The 22579-nt window shown below is 32.4% G+C and overlaps 1 protein-coding gene across 1 annotated transcript in view; it reads left to right on the top strand.

Moving 5' to 3' along the window:
- The first annotated feature begins 10050 nt into the window (after nt 1-10050).
- Nucleotides 10051-22579, top strand: part of LOC145729707 (limbic system-associated membrane protein-like) — a 90201-nt gene continuing 77672 nt past the window's right edge. Inside the window, exon 1 of the mRNA XM_081980569.1 lies at nt 10051-10274. Coding sequence (XP_081836695.1) covers nt 10217-10274 — 58 coding nt within the window. The 5' untranslated portion in view covers nt 10051-10216. The remainder of the gene's footprint in view (nt 10275-22579) is intronic.

Genomic DNA, 22579 nt, shown 5'->3' on the forward strand with positions numbered 1-22579 from the left:
AAAACATTTTTAACTTTTAACCCTTTTTCTCCTTGTAAACATAGAAATTTTCAGTGGTAGAAACACTGGCGTATTTTGTGTCAATTTTGAGGTAATCCTCTAGCAAAACGTTTATAAATCTTTCAGTAGCAGAATGAAAACAGTGGCAACAAATACATAAAGACTCTAAAGTAACAGATTTTCTTTCAAAAACGTTCCTTTGTGTTCGTTAACCGTGTTTACCGAAGTAGAAATATTACCGTAAACTGTTGTGCCATTTGAAGTAGCTTTTAAGAATATGCAATCTCCAACTGTGGATATCTTTCTAGGTGTCAGTGAGAGATAAATAGATGTTTTGACTTTGACAAACAGTCGCTCTTTTTCTCGTATTCAATTTACTTACTCGTACAATTTAACTTGTGCCTTTGTGTAACGTACCAAAATTGGACTTTATAAGTGTTCCAAATAAAATACCCTTCATATTGACTGCATCGAAGCAGAAAATAACAATAATAAATTGCCGAACAGCAAAACCAGCTTATGAATGTCTGGTTGTTTGTCTTGGGGAGATCAATTGAAGATGGAAATTTATTAGGTCGAAGAAAAGGCAGATAAATTGCTTTTTGTCTGGATATTTTTTGTGTATTATAGGGCAATTTTCACAACAACCCTGCTGAAGGAACAAAATATAAAGTTTCCAAATTACCACTCTCCTTTAACGTTCTTATGGTGTTGAATTGACAATTTTATTGACGGTCACAACGTTTAATTCAGGACACCCAGATGCGTTTAGTTACACTAGAAATAAGCTTAAGTGTCCTGTTTTATAGTCATCGAGGCCATTTAAACCGTGTTCCCGAAACCAGGAAAATTTACGACTTTTACTGGGCGGGTGTTCGAAATTAATTACGGCCGATACGATATTTCACGTTTCTGGAAGTAATGAAGACAGTAAATGCGAATTTTGGTTCCCTATACGATTACAGAAATGAAATATTCGAACCGCATTTATTGACAGATTAGCATAACACTAGATAAACTACGTTTCGAGTTAAATGGAGACGAAAACTTATTGTTTCCTGCAAATTTAGGAAGAACAAAATGAAATTTTGGACGTTAAATTAACACTGAAATGAGTTATTTTCAAAACGTTAAAGCAGGAATTCCATCGGGATTATAGATGAAATTTGCTGGGAAACGTTGGATTTTTCCGTTACTACTTAAAATACCAAACATACAGTTTTACAGCTTTTTCAACGCTTTATGCTGGAAGGTAAATCCAAATTGTTGCCCTTTGATGATAAGGTTTTACGATAGAAAAGCGAATGTAAATGGAATAAAAATTGCAAATATGAAACGAGTTTTAGAAAGGTATTTGAATATTTACAATTGGTAGATTTTTAAATTTGTCTGGAAGGCAAGTATTGTTTATTGTGTGGTAGTACAAAGTAAAAAAAAATGTATTATCCTGAATTATTACGAAGCATAATTTGTGTGTCTACGATTGTCATTTTTATAAGAGAGAGCTAGAAAAACAAATTTTGGCACGTTTTGTAGTTTTTTTTTAATTTTTTTTCCAATTGCGAGTAAATTAAATTAATAATTCAAATAAAAAAGTTACAACCTTTCAAAAATTGGAAAAATGACTTTTTTTAGTCAAAAGTGGAATTTTTCAATAAAATTCCTAATATTGCCAGAGCCCTCTGAAACCTTCTTAAGCTTACTATGAATTGTTTTTAACGTGCCAGAGGCCTCTGACAGCCATTTTGAATGGCCAGAGGCCATTAAAAAAAAAGGCCATTTTAATAATGGGTCACGGTAAATTTACGTCCATCACTATCCACATAGCAAAATTGTATGCCTGGCAGTTACTTTCAGACATATATGCCAGATATGTGCCCAGTACATGAAAGTATATTCCCAATACGTGCCTGGCATATTACTTTGTCCGTTTAGTTCATGTGTCAGGCATGTTTTTTTTTGTAATTTCATGACTTTTTGTAATTTTTGTTTGGTTTACGCATTGTAATCTTCTCTGAAAATGTAAGGTTTTAAAATAAGACATATTAATATTTTGCTTTTCTTATATCCATTTATAGTGTATACTATATTTTTATTATTCCCATTTAATCATTCAGTTTGAAATAATGTTATCTTGTAACAATTTTACGAAACTGTTTTCAATTCTATACAATAGAGAAGAGTTTTCACTTCTCAGACATACCCCTGGCATATATTGGAATATTTAAAAACTGTAAAATTTGTATAGCAGCCGGGTATATGCCAGGCATATTCTCAAATTCATATGCGGCTAGTCATATGCCTGGCATGTATTTTTCACCTGAAAATACCTTATTTGTTGTGTGGGTATTAAAAACTAAAAAACTAATTACATAGTTACTATATTGTACGACATAATTCCCTCCAATATGTGTTTTTTTACTTACCAGTATAAAGCCATTATACAGACTGCGATTTATGTGACTCTGTAATGGTTTTGGCTGCATAAAAGTTAATATATTTTTTGACTAATGGGGTCGTAAACACAATATTTTTTTTCGGGCTGAAATTTTATTGCCAAAACACCCATTTTGGACGCGAAAAGGTTCAAGTTCGACATCGGCTTATCCCCGTGTTTAAACAAATGCATATTTTATGGGGTGTGAATAAAAGATCCAATCATCGAGGTGGCGTGCGGAAATATTGAATTTTCCCCAAATTCTCTCCATACAACGACAGAAAGGAATTTTAGGAAAGCCTTGCCTTGGGTTATATTGGATGATGATGGTTTTGTATGGGAAACAGACGGTTAACTTTCTATACTGTTGTCATATTTGTTCCAGTCGGGTATTTGCTTTGCACCCGTGTAAAAATACACATTTTTGCTTTCGGATCTTTAAACTGTTTTGCACATTTCATATAATCTTACACTTTGTGATTGGTCAAAAATCGGCTGCATTTTTCATTAATCAACCTTGTAATTTCTTAGCATAAAAACCAAATGAGTGTACTTTAATAATTACTATAAGATTTATTTGTTTAAAAGCCCTTAATAATACCCATTTTTTTAGTTTGATATATTATACCAATAATTGTTTTTGGAATTAATTAATTTACAGAAAGTTGTCTTACTTGAAAATTAATTACCAAATGGTTGTAATTTCTTGCTCCTCTTCTGTTTACTCCATATTAAATTCTTGAAAACTTCAAATAAACATCATATTTATCAGACTTCCTAGTAGTCCTTTTTACTAAAATTTACAAACTTTACTGACTTGCAACGGCTTTCTCCCATTCACGTCGACGTTAATTATTTTCAGCTTTGTAGCTTTGTCGACGGGTTGTTTTCCAGAAAATTCCCCGAATGGCATTGAAAACCTCTAGCCAAAAGCAAAATATAAAGTTTAATGGACAAAATTCAACGTGGTCCCGCTTCAATAAACCACTTAATTACTACAGTTTAGCTGTCTTTCAAACTTAAAATCCGATCGATTTTCTGGAAAGTTTGCCAGCATTCTGTGAAACAACGTTGCCGAAGGGTTTTCCTTCAGTAAACTAAACACCATATTGACCTAAGCACTTTAACAAGATTAATAGACTTGTCTTAAGAGAACTTAAGATAATCTACATCAAAAAATAATTCTATTTGGCTAGTTATTCGCAGATTTTTTTTGCGCTTATTTCACATAATTTAAAGTTCTTTGGTATAAATATGTCCTTTGCTGGGCATTGGAACCCTTCTGGAACAAAATTATTTGAGTGATTGTAACTTTTTTATTTGAACTCCTATAGATTTCACTAAAACGTCATTAAAAAAATTATAAAAAAACTACAAAATGAGCAAAAACTGGCTTCTCTAGATCCTCACGTTACAGAGATATTTAATTTCAAAAATTGGTAAAAAAAAAACCATAATAACCTCCATTCTTTAAATTTTTTGGAAAAATACGAAATTAAAAAATTTCACTTTTGACCAAAAAAGTCATTTTTCCAATTTTTGATATGTTGTAACTTTTTTATTTGAATTATTAATTTAATTTACTGGCAATTCGAAAAGAAATAAAAAAATACTACAAAATGTGCCAAAACTTGTTTTTCTAGCTCTTCATGTTACAAGGTTTCAGAGGCCTCTGGCAATACAAAATGGTTGCTAGAGGCTTCTGGCACGTTAAAAACAATTTATAGTAAGCTTAAGAAGGTATCAGAAGCCTCTGGCAATACAAAATGGCTGCCAGAGGCTTCTGGCACGTTAAAAACAATTCATAGTAAGCTTAAGAAGGTTTCAGAGGCTTCTGGCAATTCAAAATGGCTGCCAGAGGCCTCTGGCACGTTAAAAACAATTCATAGTAAGCTTAAGAAGGTTTCAGAGGCCTCTGGCAATACAAAATGGCTGTCAGAGGCCTCTGCCACGTTAAAAACAATTCATAGTAAGCTTAAGAAGGTTTCAGAGGCTTCTGGCAATTCAAAATGGCTGCCAGAGGCCTCTGGCACGTTAAAAACAATTCATAGTAAGCTTAAGAAGGTTTCAGAGGCTTCTGGCAATTCAAAATGGCTGCCAGAGGCCTCTGGCACGTTAAAAACAATTCATAGTAAGCTTAAGAAGGTTTCAGAGGCCTCTGGCAATACAAAATGGCTGTCAGAGGCCTCTGCCACGTTAAAAAACAATTCATAGTAAGCTTAAGAAGGTTTCAGAGGCTTCTGGCAATTCAAAATATATTTTACTGGTAAGGTATAGTAGAATTGGAAAAGTATGTTTTTATGATGAGATAAATGACGCGAATCTGGCTATTATTATTTAAACAATTTGTAATTGACCAGTAATTAGCTGACAATTGTCAAAATAACTTAACTCTTTAAAACATGAGTTGTATTACAGGAAGTTACAATTACAGTTTGACAGTCAGGAATAAAATTGCTTGTCAAACCTACTTATAGTGAGATAATGATAGTTTTAAGCACATTTTTGGAATCCTCATTAAATTTGCTATTCAATAACCTAAAAAAACACTACAAAATTTGGTACAGTCAAGGAGAAAAGCGGTGTCGAAGTTTCAACTGCCATAAAGACAGTTTGAAAAGTCAGTGAGGAACAAAATGGCCTGTTAAACCCACTTTCAGTAAGAAAATGATTGTTTTAAGCACATTTTTGGAATCCTTATCAAATTTCCTCTTTAATAACCTGAAAAAACACTACAAAATTCGGTACAGTCAGGGAGAAAAGCGAGTCAAAATTTGAACTGCCGAAAACACAATATTTGTAATTTATCAGCAATTTACTCAAATTTCCCTGGTAAAGTAAAGAGTTTACCGATAACATATGTGGTTGAGGCTTTAAAAAAATGACCGATTTAATTTTATAGTACAATGGGAGGGAATTTCAATCAGTGGAAATTTTAATTGATTTTGGCTTGTTATTCAAACATTCAGCGTAAGGAAAAAGTGCTTGAGTACATTGCATAATTTTTAGAAAAATATTCCCAATATAACCATTTGATTTATGTTACATCAAATGTAACAAAACACTTAGGAACGCCAAAATCAGCTTATTTCAAAAGAATTTAATCTAGTCGCGACGAAGGGCAGGTAGTTTGATAAACCTTATAAGCGACGAGCACTCAAAAGGAAAAAGGAACATGAAAGGACCAACCTGCGACAATATTGCTACATTTTAACGTACTATAATCAAAATAAAAGACTGCCTTCATCTTTCTTCCTATATATCCTCTTTTTCCGCTCCAGTTACGAACGGATATCCCCTCGACAATATCCTGAGTTGTTGTACTTAAATTCTCCGTTTTTTCTCCATTGTGTGTGTGGTGATTTATATTAGACTTTCCTGAAATGTCGTGACTTAATATTGGTTTGTTCGATATTAGCCCATTTGATATTCTGAGATTTTTTAACCAAAAAAATGACATATTCACACACAAAATATGTACTAGAGAATCAAAATGTTATTTTTAGTGTGCTAACATAATTATAATCTGTAAAATAGTTATTGATGACCAAATTGGCAGTCAATTTGCCATTCTATTACCATTGAACTAGAAACTTTGCTGTCCGGCTCCCAGCTAAATGTAAATCCATCAAATCCTATTTGCATATATTTAACGAATGCAAATCAAACTGCACCAGTTAATTAGCGATTTATTGCTGGTCATTGCCACTTATTACCACCATTTCCAACACATACTAACATAGCCATTATTCACAGGTCTCATATGCGCATGGTTTTTAGCAAGAAAATGTGGATTTCTGAGATTAAATTTCCTCTCTAAAGTCTTTAATTATTCCCTTTCTCTGACTAGGGTTCATGTTTACATCAAAAGACTATTTTATTCAGTAACCAAGCCCTGACCTATATCTTTAATGCACCAAGTCAATATTTCGGGATTTTGAGAGAGGAAGCTTCGTGGGTGTTAAATTTTAAAGTGGATCAAAGTCTAGTCAGAGCATATTTTGCATATTAATCTGAAAAATGGTTGATTAGGGAGTAAAGTGGTGAGTTTGTTTTAATGAAAACCTACTAATATGCAGGCAATAGTGTTACGAAATATACAATAACTCTGAAGTTTTGTCCTTTTGACTAATCAGTATTCCGCATTGAATCATTAACTCAACTGAAAACTATTGTCTACACATTAATATTTTATTGCCTATTTCCAATAATTATTATGAATGATCCTTCATATTAACGTCATTATTATTATTATTATTATTAATTATCGTCGCGTACCATAATTCTCTAATTATTTACAGTTTTAATATAAAATATCATTATATTAATAACAATCAACCTAATAAATTTATATCAATAGACCCATCTCATTTATTTGAATTTCCATTAATTTTAAAAGTATAGCAAAACAATTCGACAAAACAAATATCACATTGTTGTGATCTAACTAATTCTGTATTTATTATGTGGTACATATCAACACAAGTTAAATCAAAATAGAAACTAATAAGCCAAAAGTACTGAGACTTCTTGTTTATACAGGGTGGTCCAGTTTCAAATGTCAATAATTCACCAATCCATAGCCAATTAAAAAATAAGTTGACATGCATTATATGATTTTCCTGAAAAATGCTTCCCTGAAAAAAGGAAAATACAGTCCTTCAAATTTCTGTTTTAAAAATCAGTTTTTTGTCATAACTGCCAGACCGTTGGAGCAATTTTGATCAAACAAGCATTTATGAAATTAATAGTCATTATGAATGACGTTTACTAAAATTCTACAGGAAGATGGTTTTGGAAGATTTTTCAAAAATTACAGTTTATTTCAATTTCATTGTTCACGATGAAAAAAAAATTATCTCTTATAGTAAAATTCTGATTTGAAACTTCGTTTATGAGACAATTCAATTATTACGTTCAAAGACCCAAAACTAACCCAACCCAACTTAAAAATTGTCTTGGAAACGGAAAATTGACTTAGGAAACTTAAAAAAAAATATTTTAGCCAGTTTTCATAGTTTCCAGACAAACTAAAAGACTTTAATTTTGAAAATCGACTTAGAAAAGATAAAAATTGATTTCAGAAGCTTAAAAATTGCGTTTGTAACCAGTGTTCAATGCAAATTTGGAGACTTAAGGTGGAGTAAAAAAGGTCTTTTGGTAGACATAATAAACTACTTTTTCTAGAATTTTTTACTACAAATCTATACATTTAAACCTTAAAAATTTACTTGAACACCAAAAAGTGACTCTGAACTAATGAAATGTAACATCATAAGCGTAAAATTTGCAATCGAAGTAAGTTTTTGAAATTTGAAGACAAATTTCCATATTTTGACATTAGATTCATGAAAATTGTCTTAAAAACTAACTTTTTGTGCTTTTTACTTTGCTTTTCATTTTCTTAGAATTGTGGACTATTTTTAGTGCTTCAAAACTGCTTTCAGCTTGGAGTTTCAAGACATCTTCACCAAGTTATTGACATAGCAAACTTAAAAAACAATTTTTACATTATTCATAGACTTAAAATGGCATTTCAAACTTTGTCACTATTAAATCGACTTCTAGACACCTCAGTGCTAAAAATTCGAATATTTTTTAAAAATCTAAACTATTTTTAGTGCTTTAAGGCTGTTTTCAGTGCCTCAAATCGAGTTTCGAGACTATCTTTACAAAGTTTTTGACTTATCAGGCCTAAAAGCCAGTTTGTACACTGTCCATAGTCTTGAAAATGTTATTTCAAGCTTCTTCACTATTAAATTGACTTCTACACTCATAGGTGCAATAAATTATAGCATCTCTAAGAAATTCAGACTGTTTTTAGTGCTTTTTAAGACTGAAAAATCAAGTCAAGTTTCTTATTAGTCTTGAGAACTAATTTTTAAAAATCAAATAGTCCGAAAATGTAATTTACTTCTAGACTTGTTCCAGTCTAGAAAATTGAGTTGTACACCAATTGAGTCCTGAAAATAGACTTTGGGAGTCTTTTTAGTCCTAGTATAGTGAGTTTTAGCCCTAAAAGTCGACTTTTAGATTATTTTTAGTAGTAAAAAATAAGTTGCATGCACAATATAATCTTTGTCTTGATTTCCAGACTGTTTTTAGTTCTTGAAATCCAGTTTCAGACACTCGGATGGCTCACCAGCATGGCAGACTGAGAAAACAAATTATAAGACTATTCCTAGTAGTAAATAGCAAGTTTTTAGACTATTCAGTACAAATTTGGACTCTCACAAGTGTTAAGTGTTGAATGTTCAGTATTACACTATAAAACGATTTTTTAAATTGAAACTTGGACTGTATCTTCCTTAGGAAACGTTTTTCAGAAAAATGACATAATGCCAGTCAACTTATTTTTTGATTGGCTATCGAATGGTAAATTATTGACACTTAAAACTGGACCACCCTGTATTTAAGTTATCCAACCACGTATACATACATTTTGATTTTTTTTTGTGACTTAGGTTTGGTTTGTTGCTCAAATTTTGGGACACCCGTAATAATACTTGAAATTCAAGTGAACACAAAATTTATATTTGCAATTTGCTAAAATCAAATAATATTTAATATTTCAAGCTGTCAAGCAATTGATTGTTACTACCCATACTTAAGTTTAGTTTGATTTTTAAGTTATTGTTAACTGTATACAGAAAAAAACCAACAATTTACTTAGGGCAAACAGATCATCAAATTAAATGAAAAATAGGCATATTCCAATAACAAAATGAATTTGACAAGTAATCTAGTCGAAAACTTGACAACATTGTAGCAAAGTGTTCTCTGTCCGTTGCACTGTTATCTCTATGGTCCGTTTTTCTTTTACCACACATGTATAAAACCAAAACGTCACTGGAAGTACAATGTTGCCAAATAACTTTTAGTTTTTGTGTGTGTTGGAGCGATAAATTAATACGGTTATCAGTAGTTTAACAACCATTCTTGTCAAACATTTTTGAGATATTCTTTGGTAATAAAGTGGTACAGAAAGTCAAGTGAGAAGTTTTACGTCTCTTTGCACATAAAGATAACTTCAACGCTATAAATCTCTAAAAACCACTAAAACTCGTCAGTAATGAAACTTTCTCCATTCTCCTGTTACTCAATTACCTACATTTTGGAACAATAAATTGTTCGTTGTTTCGTGGATTTAATCGGGCTTTTTTCGTTTGAAGCAAGATTGTAATATCTCTGCTCTGTCGAGGATTTGGCCGGTGAAATAGCTCAATTCTCTGTCAGCCAACAAATCAACTCTAAAGCGGGATCGTTTCGTTTTACGGTCCACAAAAATACGTAAGTTTTTAAACTTTTCGCAACCGGCACGGTTACGATTGCCGTCGTCCCATTTATAGCGCCGGAACTTTGAAAGCCGCAGAAAATAAACCCCCGTAAAATATGTAACTTACGTAAGCCGGCAAAGTTATAAATTCCACACATAGAAGAGGTTTTCACCATGTAAAAAGTCTTTCGGTTAGAGAAACGGATACGGAATGGTGTTGGTTCAAAATTACTTTTCTAAATATTATTGATAGCAATTCTTGATTATGTGCTATTACCAATAATCGAATTAGGAGAGGGCGCTTGCGCCGACGGTTCCACACAAACGGGGCATCCAGGCATCCAGAATCCGGACCGCGTGGATCTTCTTTGCCCCGCTGGGAAAATCGTGGAAAGTATCCACGCGAAGCGTTTATCAATTCGGCGCGGTCTTTTCCGACTATTTTGCCGTCGTTGAAATGTGATGTTAATACCGTACTTTTGGGAGCGTTTTATGACGCAGTGATGATGAAGTTTCACAATTTTATTGTCAGTGTTGTTTTGTGTATGTGTTATTTGCTTGGTAAGTTTTTTTGTTAAAACCGGTTAAGCTTTTTTTAATTTTTTATTAAAGTCACAAGTTTCGTGATTAACTTGAGGATTATCGCAACTCGGGAGCGTTTAGAATTGCGGCAATAATAAAGAGAAACCCGTTTAATTAATCTGCTTTAAAGCTTCCGCTGTCCATCAGCGGGAAAACAAACGCAAAACTCCCTTAATTTGGAGCTTTTATCTTCAAATTGATTATACGAATTTTATCAAAGAAATTAGAGATCGATGTTAATTAAATGGTTCAGGCGAACATAAAAGAGTTTTGTTCAAGGTACATTACTGAGCAGGAGATTTTGTTTTGTAGAATTTGTGAGGATCTAATGGACTTTTCTTACTTAACAACTGTAGCAAATACTTCTTTTATATTGACTTATGGTAAGTCTGCATGTATTTCCGTAAGTCACGGGGACAAATTTCTGCACAGTGGTCATAGTTTGTGATTGGTCAAGAAAAGCAGCTTTCAGCTTGCTGCTTTTTCTTGACCAATCACAAACTATGACCACTGTGCAGAGATTTGTTTTTAACACAAAAGTTGTTATTAATGTGCCCTTTTATAGAATCTCTTATACATCAGCATAACATAAGAAGAAATATTTAAACTTGTGGTAATAAACTTGTTCATCATCACTCTTTAGTCCTTTAAGCCTCTTAGCTGCAATTGTCATGTCCCATTACTGTTCCGAACAACTAGGACATTATAATAATATTAAATTAAGCAACAGATAATAAATTAAATGACAAAGTACAATAATTTAAGGTTGACCTGTTTAAAGTGAAGTTAAGGACTCTCCGCGTCCTTTGGATTTACGTCCATCAATCATTTTTATCTCGCCCTGTACTGAAACATTACAGCTTAGAATTTCAGTGAATTTTAAATGTTTTAGCAGTTTTCTGCCTTGCTTGTAACGCATATTTGAATAATGCATGCCAGTATGTGAGAATCAATAAAATAAATCGCGAATAACCAGATAAGAATTCAACAGTGCATTTTTGGCATATGTAACATCTGTTTTTGACTTAGTTTTAGTCTATTTTTAAATCCGACAAAATTCTTTACATAAAGATGGAAAACCTGTAAAATCGGTATAATCAATACCAAACATACTTTATAGCTTTATAGGTATAATTTTGACAGTTATGACATTTGGCCACCAGTCACAGTTCTGTCTTAAACCTAAAAACTGACAAACTCACTCCCATGGAGGTACAAAACAAAACATCCCTGAAAAGTAACGAAATCAGTTTGCCTTTGATTGGATGCATTTTACACCATACTTGGCATTTATAACATTTTTAAATATGACAACCGTCAAAATCCATAAAGCTGTGAAACCACAAAACTGGATTAAAATCCAGTAAAATCAATATAAACAGTGCCAAATCTATTTTATAGCTTTATGAGTGGAATTTTGACAGTTATCGTAAAAAAGTAAAGTATTCTACACGCACGTAATGACTATTACTCACTCGATGCCTTCTTCGTTGATTTTTTTTGTTTCTATGGCAGAAACAATGACTTTAATCCCTGAATTAAGGGTTTTGACTATTTTTACCCCGTCTCTCAAAACAACCTAAAATCTAGTAACAGTGGTTCTATAATGCTTAACTGTAGAGATACAGAGTGTTAAAAAATACTAAATTGTCAATATCTTTAATTACAGATTATTTCAAATGCATTGAAGATATAGTATTACTCTATTTTTTTATTAATTTCAACAATAATAATGCGTTACACTGAGATTATGTTTGAGCTTAGAATACAAGGTTAATTTTCATGAAACACCTTGTATACAACCCGTTTACTTAATGACTAGTAAAGAAAATATTTTATTTTACCTGTAATTTACTGGTTTCTGGCAGTTCAACCTTTGACTTTTCTTCCTGACTGTACCAAATTTTGTTGTGTTTTTTTGAGACATTGGATACGAAATTTAATGAGGATTCCATAAATGTGCTTAAAATAGTCATTTTCTCACTCCAAGTCACTTTTACAGTCGATTTGGTTCCTGACTGTTCAAACTATGTTTCTGGCAGTTTATATTTTGACACCATAATTCTCCCTGATTTTACCTGATTTTGTAGTGGTTATTTATGTCATTAGATAGGAAATTTAACTAGGATTCCAAAAATGTGCTTAAAACATGATTCAGTCACTCCAAGTGAGTTTCACAGGCGGTTTTGTCCCTGACTGCCCTTTAAACCGTGTTCAAATTTTAGATCACAATTTCAATGATTTATAAATTTGTTGCACCAACAAGTCAATATTTTGACAGAAAATTCAAAATGGCGGCCTGCAACGCCATTTTGTCTGTCATTTCTAGAAACTACGTGAAATTTTCTTTAAAATGAGGTGCAAGTCAATATTTTGACAAAAAACTCAAAATGGCGGTTTGGAATGTCATTTTATCTGCCATTTATTGAAACTAGGTGAAATTTCCTTTAAAATGAGGTGCAAGTCAATATTTTGACAGGAAATTCAAAATGGAGGCCTGAAACGGCATTTTGTCTCTCATTTCTTGAAACTACGTGAAATTTTTTTTAAAATGAGGTGTAAGTCAATATTTTGACAAAAAATTCAAAATGGCGGTTTGGAATGTCATTTTATCTGCCATTTCTTGAAACTACGTGAAATTTCCTTTAAAATGAGGTGCAAATCAATATTTTGGCAGAAAATTCAAAATGGCGGTTTGGAATGTCATTTTATCTGCCATTTATTGAAACTACGTGAAATTTCCTTTAAAATGAGGTGCAAATCAATATTTTGGCAGAAAATTCAAAATGGCGGCCTGGGACGCCATTTTGTCTGTCATTTCTTGAAACTACGTGAAATTTCCTTTAAAATGAGGTGCAAGTCAATATTTTGACAGGAAATTCAAAATGGAGGCCTGAAACGGCATTTTGTCTCTCATTTCTTGAAACTACGTGAAATTTTTTTTAAAATGAGGTGTAAGTCAATATTTTGACAAAAAATTCAAAATGGCGGTTTGGAATGTCATTTTATCTGCCATTTCTTGAAACTACGTGAAATTTCCTTTAAAATGAGGTGCAAATCAATATTTTGGCAGAAAATTCAAAATGGCGGTTTGGAATGTCATTTTATCTGCCATTTATTGAAACTACGTGAAATTTCCTTTAAAATGAGGTGCAAATCAATATTTTGGCAGAAAATTTAAAATGGCGGCCTGGGACGCCATTTTGTCTGTCATTTCTTGAAACTACGTGAAATTTCCTTTAAAATGAGGTGCAAGTTAATATTTTGACAGGAAATTCAAAATGGAGGCCTGAAACGGCATTTTGTCTCATTTCTTGAAACTACGTGAAATTTCCTTCAGAATGAGGTGCAAGTCAATATTTTGACAGAAAATTCAAAATGGCGGCCTGGAACCGTAAAAAAATACAACTTTTTTATTTGTCAAGTTACAGTTGACGTCTCGGTGTCATTTTATGTTAAAATTTCCCGGAAAAGACGCTGGTGCAGTCGTTTTTTTGATATCTCGAAAACTAATAGAGTTAGATCTAAAATTTAACATTTTAACCATTTCTTTGCCAGGAACTCGGCCGGATTAAGATATACATGAAATCTGACTAAAAAATTTTTTAAATACAATATGTGATATTATGGTAAAGGAAATTTGACGCCCTCTAGCGGCCAAACGGTGTTATCAATCAACTCATGTGGGGATATTTTTAGAAAGCTTGAAATCTGCTCTATATTTTGTTCTCTATAACATTTTGACGTAGCTTGTCAAGTAAGGGAGTAATTTAGGGTCAAAGCAACGTGTGTCAAAAAATATGCTATTTTTAAAAAACGTGCAATTTTTTGCGACGTCAGTTTATGTAACGTCATTTCATTTTAATTTGATTGTCCGTCATACAGCTGTATTGCAAATAAAACAAATTTAAAATTTTTAATCAATAAAAAATAAACTAATTAATCTCTTAATTATAAAAAGGACTCGGTCACGTAAATTTTAAAAATGCTTTAATAACCAAAAAAAAAAACATTGTAACATTCATAAATGTGCAGCATCTCTAAACTAAAAGTAAAGCTAAAATAGAAGATTTGACGTTTTTCCGCGTATTTTATAATTTTTATTAAAAAGCTTTGCATCGAGCCTTAAAATGCAAAAGCTTTTACAACGAAAATGTTGTGTGTATTTTATAATCATACACTTAGAGTTATTAGGTTAAGTTACTATTGTTCTCACACACCAGTGATAATATGGTTCACGTAAATGGAAAGCGAAAGCCTTAATAAATTAATGCTGCGGCTTTGCACCTAAAGCTCTAATACGATTAGTACTGCCTTGGTTTTGGGCTGCAAGCTGTTATGCTTACAGCAGTAATTTATGCATTTTGCCTTTGACTTTTAGGCCCAAAATTCTAGATAACCGCTTCTGGTAATTAAATAGTTACCACAAACTAAAACTATTCAAATTCAGATAAGTAACATAACCAGTGAATATTTAATTAATCAAACTGTAATTATTGTAAAAAAATTTACTTTAATTTTACCCTAGTTATAACTTTTAGCATCACCTAAAATATTTTTCCATATTTTTGTGACAGTTTAAGAAACAGAAAAAAACAAATAAATCAATTTGAAAAGTCTGTCATAATTTCCAGATTAGTTTTCGGTCTTGTTTTGTTAAAAGTCGAAATCAAGAAAGAGCTGTGACAAGTTGTTCAACATAATCCCAATAGGCTTGACCTAGATTTCCCTAAAATGTAACTCTGAACTCTTTCAGAGAGGCTATCATCATAAATTATTTCATAAAAAGTATTCTCCTGTATGAGAGACATTAAAAAAAATTAATTTCATTAATTAGTCAACATTTCGATGTTCTGCTTGTAATTTTTTTTTGCAGCAATAAACTCATACCCCTTACGCCCGTTAAATCCCCAACCTACGCACATCCGTAACAAACACATTTAAATAAAATACGTTTATGGATACGAGAGGTGTAACGACGTATCATAAAAAATCAGTTTGCGTGAAAATGTTTCGAATTTTCCAATAAATTGCCACCAAATGAATATGCATGTATCCGTCCATGCAATTGACGGACAAAATAATGACAATCGAACAGAAATGTTGTCTAACACGATCGATTTTAGTCTGGTTGCACTAGTATTTTAACTTTCTTGTCAGAATTGGAAATAATTGAAAACAGAGCAATGAGACTGATTTTAAAGTGTAATCATTATACTCCTGTGAAGTCTATGTTGAGTGTCCTAAATATGCTGTCTGTCAACCAAAGAATTATGTTTAGTGTTTATTTGTTTATTTTTAAATTAAAGAAACGTTTTTTACCTGACTATATCTGCGATAAGTTAACAGTTTTTGAAGATGTACACAATTATGGTACAAGAAATCGTACAGATTTTATACTGACAAACAGATGTAACACGAATCAGTTGCTCAACTCTGTGCTGTATAAAGGCTTAATAGAATTTAATAAACTACCTGTGATTATTAAAACCTGCGATAATTTGAAACAGTTCAGGAGGCTTTTAAAAAAATTTATTATAGATAGGTTGTAGGATTTGTTCATTTTATTTAGTTTTAATTTGTGAGTGTGTGTTTTACTTTATTTTTACATTGCTTGTTTAGTTTTAGACATTAGTGTTCCCATTTAGATAAGACTCAAAGCTTTTAGTTTATTCTTATAGTTAAGTGACCTTTTTATAACATGTATCTTTTGTAGCATTGATGCTAAATAAATACTTACTTACTTACTTACTTATTTTTAATAACAATGTTTTAAAGAACATCAGACTGAAATACTTTCTTAATAATTTTTGATATTAATTTGCTGAATAATTAACTTTCGCTCAGATTTACTGAACATCGTAAAAGACAGCAACAGGGTGCACTTACGTTTAATTAAATAATAGGGAACGCTGGTAGAATAATCAATACCCGATAAAGCTATCGGGGCACATAATAAGATTTTCTGTATCCCATTAGACTCGATAATTGAGGCCTTTGTACCTGAACTCAGGTACAGTTAATTTCTAAATAGCGATAAATTTGGCTCTAGCGGTTTAACTTTTGAGTCACTGTTATATACAAGAAATTAAAGCTGCAGTTAACGAACCGGCTAAATCACACCCTAAAGGGCTAATTTAACTACGACACGGCTTCATCAGCATTTTAGAACGTTATCGTCCGAGCTGGCCGGGAGTGAAGGCCACATTTACAATGCCCTTTAGGTTTTTCTCAGGGTTGCCCACTCCTCCAGTAAACACTGACGTTGAGGTCTTAATGGCCCATTGAAAGCAATTTACTGGCCTGCCCATTTTATGGTATGTTAGGCGCTAAAATACGTCATTCTGAACTATATACAACCCTATATTTTATTGATTTGAGTAGCTTTATCAAAAGACGTAACCATTAAAGTTAAAAAGAATCTATTCTAACCTAACCCTTATATTAAAATAATAAAGAATGAAAGAATAAACTTTTTTCAATTAAAAAGGGTTTTCACATTTACTTCCTTCAGGTTTTAAGCATTTTCAATAACAGATGTGATTGTAATTGTAATTCGCTTGAAATAAGTCCTAAATAAAAATGCTGCCCTAATAGGTTATGACGAGGGGTAGATCGCGAATGCCTTTTTGCATACAAAATACCTTGAAATGTCTTTAAAATACCTCACAATACTTCTATTAATGCTCAAAATGCCTCATATTGCCTTTAATAATTTATATTCCTTAAACTGCCTCAGAAATATTTAGTAGTATGTCTGCTTTTACAATTTGTATGTGACATTTTGACTCTTGTCAAAATGTCATAAGGATAAATGATTCAATAAAATATTTGTCAATGTCTGTTTTTCCAAACTCAAACAAAACATAATTTTTGTACGGTTGTCTGAAATTACAGGTTATATTTTGACGTTTGAACGAATCTTCTAACTGTCATAGTAACCAAGTTAGCACGTGTCAAATAAAGACACCTATCATTTAAAAAAAACAGCTGAAAAATTGGTATTTTAAATTTAGACAGATGCAACACTGTAAAGGCCAGTTGACATTGTCAAAAACAGTCACGTGACCTTCAGAACGCAGTTTAAACTTTGGAAAATTGATAAATTAAATTTAGACTGTTGTAAAAATTTAAATTGCAAAATACACGTCACGTGATCCGGATAATTTAATTTTTGAGCTTGCAACACTGTAAAGGCCAGTTGACATTGTCAAAAACAGTCACATGACCTTCAAAACGCAGTTTAAACTTTACAAAATGGATAAACTAAATTTAGACAGTTGTACAAACTTAAATTGCAAAATACACGTCACATGACTTGGATAAAATTACATTTTTAAGCTTGCAACACAGTATAGGCCAGTTGACATTGTCAAAAGCAGTCACGTGACCTAAAACAGCCACGTGACCTTCAAAACGCAGTTTAAACTTTGCAAAATGGATAAATTAAATTTAGACAGTTGTACAAACTTAAATTGCCAAATACACATCACGTGACTTTGATAATTCAATTTTTGAGCATGCAACACTGTAAAGGCCAGTTGACAGTGTCAAAAACAGTCACGTGACCTTCAAACCGCAGTTTAAACTTTGCAAAATGGATAAATTAAATTTAGACAGTTGTACAAACTTAAATTGCCAAATACACATCACGTGACTTTGATAATCCAATTTTTGAGCATGCAACACAGTATAGGCCAGTTGATATTGTCAAAAACAGTCACGTGACCTTCAGAACGCAGTTTAAACTTTGCAAAATGGATAAATTAAATTAAACAGTTGTACAAACTTAAATTGCCAAATACACATCACGTGACTTTGATAATCCAATTTTTGAGCATGCAACACAGTATAGGCCAGTTGATATTGTCAAAAACAGTCACGTGACCTTCAGAACGCAGTTTAAACTTTGCAAAATGGATAAATTAAATTAAACAGTTGTACAAACTTAAATTGCCAAATACACATCACGTGACTTTGATAATTCAATTTTTGAGCATGCAACACTGTAAAGGCCAGTTGACAGTGTCAAAAACAGTCACGTGACCTTCAAAACGCAGTTTAAACTTAGAAAAATTGATAAATTAAATTTAGACAGTTGTACAAACTTAAATTGCAAAATACACGTCACGTGACCTGGATAATTCAATTTTAGAGGTTGCAACACTGTAAAAGCCAGTGGACATTGTCAAAAACAGTCACGTCTTAAACTTTGGTTACCAAACATAAATAACCTAACAATTCTTGTGTTGTCCTGTCAGTCAGAATTAGGCAACCAAACATTCATATTAAATCATAGTTTAAGCATATGACACTAAAGAAATTTAACAATGTAACGAAAACAAATTGATTAATTGTTGCGCAAACAAAAATAAATGTCCCAAACTGCATAAAAATGAAAAATATCAGTTGTCCTAAGAATAATAATTATGCCCTATTTTCAGGGTAGCGACTGCGAGATAAAAGTGAAAAATGCAAGCAAATTCGGCAGGGCGGAAGCCCTTTGACGCAAATCTTAAATTTAATGGGTGAGCTTTCTGATTTGTAGCACCGCCCCATTATCTGCTACATAAATATTCAGATTTTACTAGATAGTCGTAAAAAAGCGATTTAATCAGGAAAACTGGAAAGGTTGGAAAAGTGGAAACGTTTTATTGCAACGCGAGATTTATTGGACTATCATTATCTATAACCCTTATATTCAATTTAGTAATGTTTTATTTTACAATTATTTGTATGATCTATTTTTTTGTTTTAATTGAATTTATTTATGCGTTATTTTTACCAAAAGAGAAAGTTTTACTTTAACTATTAGCCTAAAAGACAGGCTACATATTGTTAGATTTATCGTTTTCTCCTTTCATTCTTTATCTTCATATTTCACAAGCATCAAAGTGTCGGCAATTTATCACTTTTTTTCTACACTTTTTATTGCTAGACCAGATTTTTCTCTAAGTTTCAACAATAAATGCAAAATAGATTACTTTGTACTCATACTCCTAAAAGGCTAGAAAATAGAATAGGAGACCATTCAAATATCCCTTAATCAATATTGCGACGCCTTTTTGTCGCCCTTTAGCGTCTGATCTCAACATGGAAACTTATTTAATTGCAGCTTTCAGATCGATGAGGGTAGAGAGTTTTCTGATTCAATTATTTTTAACAAAGTTACTTAATTATTTATTCTGGAATTGTCTTTAAATTTAAAATATTTAAGACATATAACAGTGATGAGGGCCACGAATTTTATATAATATAATTCATTTTGAGACTTAAAAAAAATAAACCTCCTCTCGGTTTTTAAATTGGTTGATTGATATATGAAAATTCTTTGTCAATAAACGTGCTTTATCTTGATTTTTGCTGTTATTTAGAAAATGTTAGTCTGTTAATTAAATCACAGCATCGTCGGTGGCATGGATAAGTTTTGAATTTCTACGTCACTCACTAGAAACTGTCACCCACAGGACCTTTCCAGCCCAAATAGCACGTAAAAGGGCTTTTAAATAATGCAACTCAAAGCTGTATATTCTTTCTTACCATCATGCTGGTATTTAACCAGTTTCGGCAAACTCGAATAGCCTAGTTTCTTAAGTAATTATTGTCGTTTAAAAAGTATTTCAGGGTCATAATTTGAAACTTCCTGACAGTGAGCTCAGAAAGATAATCCAGTTTCTAAGAAGGAGTCGTTAACGTAAACTTGCGAATATGACGTAAAACCGAAGAAGCAAGACATAATTGAAAAGCGAGATAAATTTAAGGAGCCCCGGAGTTTGGAGAACGAACTCGGAGGACCAGGGACAAAAGACTTCTTATTGCCATTAAACTTTACATGAGTAAGAGTTTTGTGTTGTTGGAAGTGGGGCGGAATTTCCAGAGGGTCGTAAACGAAGTTTTTGCTCGAGTGAGTGTTCTTAAGCTCACCTTTAATGTCAGATTAGAAAAGAAGTTTAATTAAAAAAGGATTTTTACTCGGATTGCTACTTTTCAGGCTGACGCTTTCTAAAGGGTTTTGCCAAGTGGCGCGTCAAGTTCAGCGAGACCCTTTTTCAGATTGCTTAATCAGTATCTTGCTTTGTAAGCTTTAGCACTTCATATTTCCTTTGGCGGCGGCTCAAACAATAAGCACTCTTTATATTTTGCTTGCAATAAATTTCAGTTTTTCTTCCGTATCACGTTTGCCACCTTAATTAAAATTAACAAGGTTTGCAGTATTTTTGACCTGAAAAAAATCAAATCAAATTGTAACATTTTCAATACTAAATACACAAAATGTAACACTCTGTACTATGCAGTGTCGGTATTGTAATAAATGCCAATAACATTTCCAATTTACTTTTTTTGACCTAATTAACCTTAAAATGGGTACATACCAGGTGGTTTAAGTATAGTTTGATGAATAACTTTGTATCATTTTATTTACTTAATTCTTAATCTGTTGTCAACTCAAATAAAAAAATTGATTGATGTTTTTTGTCTATACAGTGTTAGAGTATAAACAAAAGGAACTAAAACTAATAAACTCTACAGGAATCCTGATTGTAAATCGGGAGAAATTTCAAGGGGATCGTAAAGACGGTAAGTGTTCTACGGCTTTACTTTAATGCCAGATTAGCAAAGAAGTTTAATTGAAACGGAAGTTTGCTTATGTTAGATTATCGGGCGTAACTAAGATGGCCGACTTGGTTTTATGCACCTTTTAATAGTTTCCGAAGAAATGATTAGAAAAGTTACTCATTTAAAATGCTAATACTTTTATTATGAACGAGATTTGCAAAATTAGTTCCGACATTTTAAATCATTATACAGGGTGTCCAAAAAGTCTGGAATCTCGAAAACTACTGATTTTATTTCTACTCCTACCCTACTTATAGGTGGGTAAACCTTTCAAAAAACATGAGTGATGAATAATTAAAAAAAATTATTTAAATTTATTTTATATCATTCCCTCAAACGAAATTATGAGCAGTCTTTAAATTAATTTATTTAATTTAAATGATATACAGAGGGTAATATACAGGTTTGAATTAAGAAAGTTGGTATACTGTGTGACTGTCCCTGCAAATATAAATTAATTAATTAGGTCCCCTTTATTTTGAGCCTTTATGGAGCAAACAACGGGATTGCTACGTCATGATGACGCAATTTGACACTGGGTTTAGTTGCGGGTCTGTCAAATTACGTCATAGTGACGTCACACTTTGTTTGCACCATAAAACCTTAAAACCAAGGGGGACTTAAAACGAAGGCTGCTAAGAAGATAAAAATTTAAAGTAACAGAGGATTAATTTGATCTAGACTACCATCAAATATACGGGGTGACCCTACCAGAAATTTAAAACCAATTTTTTCTAAAGAAAAAAAGAAAAGAAAGAAACAAGGTTTGCATTTGGGGGATTCAAACAGATTTAAAATTTAACTTTTAACTGTTAAAAATTACCACCCTCAGTGTCATACTGGGTTGACAAAAGAATTTCTCAATTCTCATGAATATTTGATGATTCAAAGTGATTTCCGTGTGTTGTGCTTTCTGTATTAATCAATGTGTTTTATTAGGGCAGAAAAAGGGAGAACAATCGCGGTCGGCAAACGAACATCACTAAAACGGAGAAACGGGTCATCGTCGTGACAATTTATTTAGATTTAACGAGGGGCAGCTAGTACAAAACAAACGTTCGTTAAAGTTTTACGTTTAATAAACTGAAATCCCCATCGTCATAATATGTGCGACAATACGTATTAAACTTTCGGTGATTAATGCGAGCGCTGAAATTTGGTGGTCGGCACTAACTATGTAAAGCGGATATGTCACGGGACGACAGGGGTTCGTATTTTGCAATTAGGCAGCCCCGGCTATTTATCCACTGCTTTCTGTACGTTTTCATCGTGCCGTTTCGCAGAAATAAATTATGAGCCAACTCTAGGTATTTACCTGCCGCAGCTGTCCGCTTTACTCCTAAAATTTGACTCACTTTTCAGCTTTAGACGGTTTTTCACCGTATTTAAGTGTCGAGCTGTCCAGTTCTATGGGATCACAAAAAGATTTAAAAGCAGTTGGACATTAATAATAAATTAGGTGAAATAAGCGCAAAAAAAAATCACTAATGTATCATTTTTGGCAATTTTTTATTTTGCCCTAGGAGGGTTCCAATGCACATGAAAGGGCATATTTATACCAAAGGACCTTAAATTAAGTAAAATAAGAACAAAAAAAGCACTTTAAAAATTTTTAATTTTTCAAAAAAATTGAAAGAACGGGGGGGTATTAGGGGTGTTTTTTTACT

Source organism: Ips typographus, linkage group LG5 (assembly GCF_016097725.1).
Source record: "Ips typographus isolate SLU linkage group LG5, UJ_Ityp_2.0, whole genome shotgun sequence".
In the NCBI taxonomy this organism is placed as follows: Eukaryota; Metazoa; Arthropoda; class Insecta; order Coleoptera; family Curculionidae; genus Ips; species Ips typographus.